A 9,489-nucleotide genomic window follows, 5' to 3' on the forward strand; every position below is an offset into this window, starting at 1 on the left:
TTTCCTACCCATAAATATTATCTAATTCACTGGCCAACCTTACTCAGAGATGAACAGCTTATACTCACCAAACATTTTGAACATTTAGGATATAGATCAACTTGAGATAAAGTACCCATCGTAATTGTTGAAGGTAGTTTGACACAAGTTAAACTATGAAAAATTGTAGACCGAATAAATAATACTGGCACGACAAAATACAAAATCAATGTGCAGTACATTACTTACCATGCTTCACATGTTAGATGAATACTTCAGTAAGGAAAAGAAGTATACAGTTGAAATTTCGTTAATAAACACATTAAATGACACATTTAGATAAACATATTTCCCTGAACCAACAAAGGTGTAATTATATATATTTGATAATTTGGGGAACATTTTTTTTTCTTTCAGGAATAGAAGTTAGCTACTATGTCTTAAATTATTAATCATGGTGATTCAGTCAATCACACGTAGCTGTTTCTTTTGCACCTTAAGTAATCATTACTTCAGTCCCTCATATGTGACATAGTTATCAAGTGTTTATTCAGAAACTATTTTAAAAATTACATGTGCTGGGATACACGAGACTGTAACAACAGTAGCCCCATCTTACAGATATCCTGTTTGTGGCTATCATCATTGCTTGCTGCCCAGAGGGATAAAGACATTGTATAGAGATTTGTACAGTCCGTCATTTGGTCTTCTGAGGTGCCCGTACACGTGGATCTGTACAAATGCAACTGGGTTTGGTTAAACAATCAAAAATCGGCTACAATAGTAGTCAGATCAATACATCATTTTGGTTGACTAATAAAAATACTTTTAAATCTTCTCTAACAAAACCAGAAACTTGCACATGATTCTCACTGGAATGGCCCAATTAATTGCCCTAAATCTTTTTCTTTTATACATTGGGATACAATGTTTGTTTGTTTGTTTGTTTTAAATTACAGATCCAATTGGGTGGGTTGCATTGACTTTTAAGATTCTGCCATTAAGTTCTCCATATTTTAATGATTTAAAATGCCTTCCTGATATCACTTCAGTTTTGGAAATGCAGCTCCTGATATAGTGTGACACCTCTGTGAAAATCATAGGCTAAATAGTGAAGGAAAGAGAAATGCTAAATGTGCATATAAAAATAGGTGCTACAGTAAAATATTTGTATATTTCATCAATAAGTTATTTTGACTAATCAATTATGGATCATATAACTCTGTAATTTTAATGATTTGTCCACATCTATGGTGATCTTTTCAAGATCACAATACGTTTGTTCTTTTAATTCAAATGTCCAGAATGTATACAAACACATCCTTTAAAAAGAAAGGAAAGGAATGAGAGAGGAGGAAAAGGCAGGGAGGCAGAGAAAGAGAGGAAGCAGAAAGGGGGGTGGGGAGAGAGAAAGAGAGAGAGAGAGAGAACAAACCTTCTATTAAAGTTGGGGTGTGCTAATCTCTCCACAAAAGCCATTTAGACCCACCCATGGCTCAAAGGGGGAGAAGGGGAGGGAGAAGGGAGCAAAAGAGGAAGAATAGAATCTATGCGCCACCATCTCCCACCATTCTTAACACTTCCAACCACTACAAAAATTACTGAGACCTTTAACAAGTCACTCGCGAAGCAAATTGCCCTCAGTAAAGCCCTACTCTTCGTCTCCTCCACACGCAAGAAGAGAAAGTGATGTGCCCAGTTTACACAAATGTTTCCCCACGTGTAATATTAAAAGGAAATTGCACACCCTTTCAGTATCTTCCGCCGAAGCTGAGAATCTCGTGCCAAGGCACTTCACCCTAAACGTTGAAACAACACAATTAATCAAATGTGTTTGCGGTGTGTGTCTGCTTGCTTGTCGGTTTTAAACGCAAAAGCTCCAAGGGAGTTTCTCTGCCTTTAGAACTGGCTAAATGTGGTCTGTTTTTCCAGCACTTCGAGGTAGTCCGGCTCAACGTTTAGTTTTGCTTTTAACTCCAGATATTCGTTCCTGTTGGGTTCTACAAAGACAGCACTGGGGGGACTGTAGAGCACCGGTTCCCGCAGTCTGCTGTCCCCTGCCCCCGGGTGCAAATACTGATGGGGGCGTCTCAGGTCATAATTGGGGGAGAAAGTGTAAGCAGCGGGGCTGCACGGGAATTTGGGATATTCCGGGAGGCTACTACCGGCGGGGGCGGTGGAGCAGTGTTTGTCTGGTTCTAAAATGCCCCTGTAAAAGCGGTCGGCGTCCTGCACCGGCGGCAGTAGGTCCTCCCGGGGCTCGATGGTGCTGACGCTGTAGGCGGGGCTCCGCAAGTGGTGGCTTTCCCGCCTCTCCTCCTCCCCCGGCTGCAGCTGCAGCTGCGGCGGGGGCTGTTGCTGCTGCTGCTGCTGCTGCTGCGGCGGCGGCGGCGGCGGCTGCAGGTGATGGTTGCTGCTATAGGTGACCTTGAGCTCGTGCAGGTCTTTGTAATCCTCCACGGAGTTGCCCTCTCGGGAGCGGTAGATGGGGTTTTTGCACATGTGGCCCAGCGGATGGGGGATGTACTCGTACACGTGGCCCGCGGGCGTCTTCACCTTGGGAAGCGCCGGCCCGCGGTGGTGCACGTGCGCGTGCGGGTGGCCTCCAGCGCCGCCGCCGCCGCCGCCGCCGCCGTACACGCTGTACTGCATGTTGAAGGAGCTCACGTCGGAATTGTTGGTGCTGGTGTGGTCGCTCTGCTTCTTCTTCCTGCGCTTCATGACTAGCACGAAGAGCCCGGCTGCCACGAAGACCGACATGATGAAAACCAACAGCAGGCTGAGGATTAACACGGACAAGGGCACGGAGGACGCGCCTCCGCCCGCGCCCAAGCCCGCGGGGGCCCCGGTGCTGTTCAACCGCACGGCGGGGGTCACCGCGCTGGTCCTCGCGGGGACCTGGATGGAGGAGGGCGTGGGCGTGGAAACCTCCACGTCAGAGTAGTCTGGGCACAGCAGCTCCGACCTAATGAAGCGCATATCCATCTCAGCGAACTTCTTGGGCGCCTTGCAAATGACCTCGTCCACCAAGACGCCCACTCTGAGCTGCTCGACCCACAGTTTCATGCCCACCACGTCGCAGGTACAATCCCAAGGGTTGTCGTGCAGGTCGATTTGGATGAGCGACTTCAGCTGGTCCAGAACTCCACTCACCGGCAAGGAGGTGAAGTGGTTACTCCTCAGGTTCAGCCTGAGGAGGGTCAGGCCTGAGAAGACGCCTGAGGGCATGGTCTGCAGGAGGTTGTCATTCAGGAATAGCAGCTGGAGGTTGGGGACCGGATCGAAGGTCCCAGACTGAATCTCGCGTATGAGATTGTACTGGAGGAAGAGATACTGCAGGCTCTGCAGGCCATAGAACAACTCCGGGCTCAGCCTCTCTATCCTGTTGCCATTTAGGTAGAGGCGCCTCAGGTTGGTGAGATCCCCAAAGGCGCGGTCCTGGATCACGGAGATGCGGTTGTTGCCCAGATGCAGAAGGTCCAGCCCGGTGGCCTCCAGGAAGTCGCTCCTGCGCACCAGGGCAATGTAGTTCTCTGTCAGATACATCTTCTTGGGGTTGTAGGGCTTGGGCTGCAGCTCCGCGATGCTCTCGATCTTGCGTTCCTGGCAGTTGACGTTGAGGCCCAGATCGGAGATTTGCAGGTTGCAAGTGCACGCGGTGGGACACTCCAAAGGCACCGGAGATTTGGTCTGGTAGGCGATGCTGGGGCCATAGTTGCCATAGCCCAGGTCCTTGGAGGGCTGCCGAGAGGTGGGGCGCACCCTGGGCTTGTTGGGTTGGCGAGTCCCCTTGGGGGGCTTCAAGGGGGGTTTGTAAACAGCAGAGGAAGAAGTGGCCACAGAATTCACCGATGCCGGGGTGGTATGTAAATACCCCGTGGTGCTCAAAGGCGACTGCGGCCTCATCTCATAGTCTGAAATAAGTTTCCTTGGGCAAAGTTCCTGCTTGGCCACCTCGTCCAAGTCCCGGCCGTGTAAGCGGAAGGGGGTCTCACAAACCACATCCCCCACCAGGGCCGAGTAGGAGATGCTGTCTAACCAATCCTTCAGAGAGATCAACTCACAGGAGCAATTCCAGGGGTTTTCCTCCAGTTGTAACTCCACAACTTTGTCCATATGCTGCAACAACCCCACGTAGGGCAGAAGTTTCAGCCGGTTCCCCCGCAGGTCCAAGTGTGTTAAGGGCACAAAACGGAAAAGGTTGTTGGGTAAACTGGACAAGAGATTGTCATTGAGGATAAGCACCTGCAACAAATGCAGTTTCCCAAAAGCATTGGGTTCAATGACACTGATGTAATTGTAATCGACCTGTAGGTACTCTAGGCCCTCCAAGCCAAGGAAGGTATCATCACGCAGAAGTTCCAGTTTATTATTGTTCAGATGCAATCTCCTTAAACCCCGCAGCCCGTGGAAAGCCCCAGTCTCAATATCCTGGATAACATTGCTACCCAGATGCAAAATTGAAGCCCCAGTGTAATTGACAAACTCATTGGGATAGAGACGGTTCAAAAGGTTTCCAGACAACAAGAGGTGGTAGATTGGGAAACGGGGAGGGCTAATTTCAGAGAGGCTGATGATCCCCCGGTTTTCACAGCTCACAGTTAAAATGCCATCCTTTTCCTCACAAGGACATGCATTGTCACAGATTTCCCCATAATAATCGATGGTTTCTGCACACGAAAGGACGAGAGATGTTAGAGCAAAAGCTAGAGTCTGCAGCATCCAGCTCTGCATTTTTCTGTGAAGGTCCTGTTCCAAAGTTAGTGGGGGGCAGCAAGTGTGCATTTTATCTCCTGCAAGGGAGAGAGGAAAAAAGGAAACAACAGAATATGACAAAAATTTAAGGGATCAATCAGAAAGTCTCTCTCTTTCCTAATACTACTTCTCTGAAATCCAGAAGGAGGGGATAAGAATGAACCTCCCCTCTCCCTCCACCGTCCGTGGTACCTCGAAATTCTCCAGACTTTATTAAAATCTGACATTCATTTTGATTTAAAGGTTGATTTCATTTCCTAATGACAATAGGAACATGCTGCTCTTTACAAGATAAGGGCAGGTTAGGCAAAGTCCCATTTTAGTATTCTTCCCGGCTCCCCCCCCCCACTTTTAAACCAATCCATAAATATACATAAAATGGCTGTCAGTTCAGTTTCATGGCTCTAATTTAAGAGAAAGGAAGCACCATTTTACAAGGTTCCCCACCTCACCTATACCCAGTCCCTCTGCCTTTCCTTCTGAACCTCTTCGGGTGACAGTTCACAGTGAAGGTCTCCCATTTTCACAGAAAAGCCAGGAGCCACAATACTTTGGCTATTTTAAAACCATCGCTGGAAATGCCAGAGTGGGAACCTAAAGAATGCTTTCCAGAGGCAAAAAGGATGCAAGATAATGCATCAAAAGGACCCAGAAGAAGCTCTTAAGTCACCAGTTTTCTTCAGGAGCTTTGAGTATGGAGAAGAAGCACAGCGCGTTCGCTTTGATGGTGGACTTCACTACCACGCTATTAAGCACATCAGCGTCCTAATTGCATGCACGGTGCCACTTAGCAGCTCTCTTCCCTGAGAGCGCCCTGCGTCCACTTCTCATTGATCATGTCAGCGACGCTACTAAACCGCATCTTTAAGCCACTGAAATAGTTCTGCACGACGGATTACAAAGAACTCTGCGAAAGCATCCGCAATCCCGGAACACCTCTCAATACCTGGAGTTTAGGACGTTCCTACTGCTTACCGGGAACCAGCTAAAAGTAAACCAAGGACCAGCGCCAAAGTCTCTCTAACCTCGGGCTCCGCGTCTGTTTGCCACGATATGCAAAGCTAACCCTACCGAATTTGCAAGATTTGGAGTGAACTACCGCCTCGCCAGCATCCCCATCTTTGGAGTTGCTTATTACATTTATTGTCAGTGCTTTACTCCCCCTATCCCCCTTTTTTTCCCCCCGAGAAAGGGGACTTGGGCTGATTAAGAGGCAAAACAGAAGGGTGTAAGGGAGGGAGAACAGCAAGTGACACAAGCCAGTGCTTTAATATCCGAATTTCATCTCCCCAAGGAATCAATCTGAGCCCCTCTCCCTTTTCGTTCTGGCTTTCTTTTTGTCCCCTTAAAGGCTTCCTTCGACTTCCTACTTCGAGTCGACAGCAGCACTCATAAAGGCAAGGACATAAATGGAGCGAGTGTGTGAGTGTGTGTGAGTGCGTGTTGCGTTGGTTGGGGGAAGGGGGGTGGGAATATTTAGTAGAAATGCTGGGCTCGGAGAACCAATGCCTTTTCTCTGGTCAGCCTTGCCTCTGCCCCACCACCACCGGAGTCTGATGTCGAATCGCAACCTCAAACTAAAGCCAAGACGTTTCTGAGTCACGGGTTCAAGCCTGGAGACCTCGATCTTCATCCCCGAGCCGACTCCAGCCCGCGTTATTAACAGCCCCTGCATTCTCACGCACATCTGCAAGTGTGCCTGCGAACCATTCACGTGTGGCCACCCAGACGTGTCGAGACGAATGGGAACCCACAGTGTATAAACGTCGCAAGTATCTCCGACCTCCCAAAGCAACGACAAACACCTCCCGGCTTAAAAGCGGCAAAAACACCCTCTATGAAAGCAAAACGTTTACCTTGAAATTTCCGTTCTCCGCGGGATCAAATCTGCACATCCATTCAAGTGGGGTTGGGTCCCCTCCCCCTCCCTCCCGGTGCTTCCCCGCCCCCATTCACCTGCCGCCCCTTTGACAGGCCATCGCAAAATGTGTCCAGCCAATATTAAACTCGAGCGTTTACAACTTTAATTCAGTTCTGGATAGCCAGGGTCGAGGAGCTTCCTCTCACCCCACTCCCTTTCCCCTCCTCCTTGCCATCAAAGGAGCCCCAAAATTTGAAAAAATAAAGTTGAATGAGCCAGGGAAGGCTGACATTCTGACTGGGAAACGCACCTCCGATGTAAATTCGCGGGTACGCGGCACATTCTCAGATTCTCAGATTTTTTTTTTTTTTTAATGGAGGGCGGAGGCGGGGTAACTATTTGTTTTCCCCCAAAGAATTTAAACCCTGGATCGTCTCCCTGAACATCCCTGCATTAAGCAACGTGGAGCCGGGCAGGCTGAAGCCCAGCACCCAGGCCGGAACCGCGGTTCCGGGCACAGCTGCTCCCACAGCGGCCCAGGCAGAAGCGCCCGGAGTTCCAGGACGCGAGTCTCCCCCTCCCCCATCCCGCCCCGAAGAGAAGGAAGGGAAAGCGGGGGGGGGGGGGGAGGGCGGAGAGGGAAAGAAAGCCACCCGGCCGCCACGCACACAGACACACACACTGGAGCCTCTTTTGCAAAGTAAACGGCCGACTTACCCCGTCTCACATCTCCAAGGCCCACTCATCATAGCCACCCTTACAGAAAATACCTCTTTGGGGTGTGCACCGGGGTTCGGAAGCCGAGGGAGGGCGAGCGCTGAGATCCGAGCGGCTGGAGAAAAGAGGCGCCCGGACGCCGCCACCCCCGGGCCGCCGCCGTGGTGGCGACCGCGGGTTCCGGGGCTCCCCAGCCGGCTCTCCCCCGCTCTCTCCGTGGTAGTCGGAGCCGGCAGCGGGGTGGGAGTGGGGGAGAGGGGGGCGATCGCGAGCGGCGAGCCGGGAAGGGAGGGGGAGGGGGCGGCGGAGGATCGGCGGTCGCGGCGCCTCGCATTAGGGGCCGGGAGCTGGAGCCGCGCGGGGCGGGGAAGGAGCTGTTGGAGGGGGAGGAGGCGTGGAGCCCGAGGAGGGAGACGCGGAGCAGGCTGCCCGCCGGCCCAGCCAACGTGACGGTCAGCCTCGCCGCGCGCTCGCACCCGCTCACACTCATGCTCACTCGCTCCCAGCCCCGCCACCGCGCGATCGCTGGGTCCCCGGCATCCTTCGCCGCACCCCCCCAGGCGGGTACTTACAGTTGCCATCTGTATAGGGGCCAACTTTCTCCAAGCTAGCGGCGGCCGCCACCCGCTCCAGCCGCCTCCGGCTCCTCGCACCCTCGGGCCTGGGTTCGCGCCGGCCGGCCCTCCCCTCCCCCCTCGGCTCTCCTCGCCGTCTTCACCACATTCCCCCCTGGTCAGTGGCGCACGCCCGGGGACGAGCCAGAGGGAGCGGGGCGCAGGGGTGTGCATACATCGCCCGCCTTCTTCTTGCAGCGCACACTGTACATGGTAGTGAGGGGGCGAGCGAAGGTGGCACCGGCCCCTCGACTGCTCCCACGGCGGCTGCGGCTCCTCCGCCCCCCCCCCACCCCGGCGCAGCGGAGACCACCGCACTGGGATCCCGCCGCCGCTGCACCCTTGCCAAGCCCGCCGCCGCAACCCCTAATTAGTACATGTAAGGTTCCCGCATCCTCTTGGCTGTTTCATCGCTCCCGGTGTTTGCAGGGGCTTTTCCTCTATTCCTTCTCTTGATGCGGCGCACGATCGTCATTATTTGGGATTCTCTATCTCCGACATCCTTGGGGGTCCGCGGGGAGGTGGGGGGCAGGAACAACGTTGTTCTAAGCTTGTGGCGTGTCCCGGCAGCCCGGCGGCTCAGAAAAACTTAGAGAAAGTCGCGTCTTCCCTCCCCGGCGGTAAGGAGGTGGCTACGCGGTAAGCAGCGCAGGGGTCTCTGAGACATCTGCTTCGGCGCGGGCGCAGGGCCCCATGCAGTGCACTTGTTTATTGTCGCGCCACTGGTGCGAGCCAAGCTGCAGCAGACATGATGGGCCCGGGGCGAAGCGGGCGCTCCGTGGCCGATAGATGGCAGCCGAGAGCGAAGGCGCCCCTGGGCCCCGGCGGCGCAAGCGGAGCGCCCCCCACCCTTGGATGTGACATTCGTGGGAGACAGAGGACTCTTGGACCATGTGCGTAACTCTAGCGTGGGACGGTGCAATCCTCGGATTGAAGAAGGGAGGGATGGAAATAACCCCGACAGTGTCAGGCTTGTTGGTTGTCAGGGACAGAGGATTCCAGCCCTGGGCTGATCGTCTGCCTTCCACCTCCCATTTAGACTAACACAGCCCGTGCTGCTGTCTCTTGTACTTACTGTAAAGGACCCTGGAAGAGGGAGTGGTTCATCCTAGCGGCAAACAAGGGCGCTATTTTTTTTTCTTAAGAATTACGTTTTATAAGTATGTTTGGGCGATACAAGGGAATGTGAACGACTTTCAGAGAGATTGTGAACGTATTTGGTGTGTACTAGAAAGCTGGAAATCCCTAAATAAATGCAGTAACGGTAGAAAGCAAGTTTCTTGAAGAGTCACCTGCTAAACTCCACTAGCGTCATCTCTACAGTAAGTATTCCTGGCTCTTTCCATGCAACCAGACACCTCCCTCCCCGCAAAAAGGGTCTTTACATTCATAAGGCATATTTCCAGTGTTTGTAATATCTGAGCTGCAGTCCATCCCACGTACAGAAAAAAAGTTGATTGTTATAAGTGGCCCAATGCAGGCTGAGTGCACATGTACCTGTTCCTTTGATAACTGGGTGGTTTTACCACTTAAATGTATTTTATCCATTTAATTTTGGAATTA

At 52.1% G+C, this 9,489-nt stretch overlaps 1 protein-coding gene and 1 pseudogene across 1 annotated transcript; one reads left to right on the forward strand and one right to left on the reverse strand.

Moving 5' to 3' along the window:
• Nucleotides 1-455: 455 nt before the first annotated feature.
• On the reverse strand, nt 456-5,175 carry SLITRK5 (SLIT and NTRK like family member 5). The gene has a single exon (XM_022576948.3). It carries the CDS (start codon nt 4,762-4,764, stop codon nt 1,879-1,881), a length of 2,886 nt encoding a protein of 961 aa, XP_022432656.1. The 5' UTR covers nt 4,765-5,175; the 3' UTR covers nt 456-1,878.
• A 192-nt stretch (nt 5,176-5,367) lies between these two features.
• On the forward strand, nt 5,368-6,761 carry LOC149746828 (uncharacterized; annotated as a pseudogene).
• The last annotated feature ends 2,728 nt before the right edge of the window (nt 6,762-9,489 follow it).

Source organism: Delphinapterus leucas, chromosome 18 (assembly GCF_059928025.1).
Source record: "Delphinapterus leucas isolate spDelLeu-1000000601 "Yukka" chromosome 18, BTC_Dleu_Yukka2, whole genome shotgun sequence".
Classification (NCBI taxonomy): Eukaryota; Metazoa; Chordata; class Mammalia; order Artiodactyla; family Monodontidae; genus Delphinapterus; species Delphinapterus leucas.

What these genes read in the sequence shown, in the direction of transcription:
- SLITRK5 (XM_022576948.3), bottom strand. Translation starts at nt 4,764, where the DNA reads ATGCACACTTGCTGCCCCCCACTAACTTTGGAACAGGACCTTCACAGA.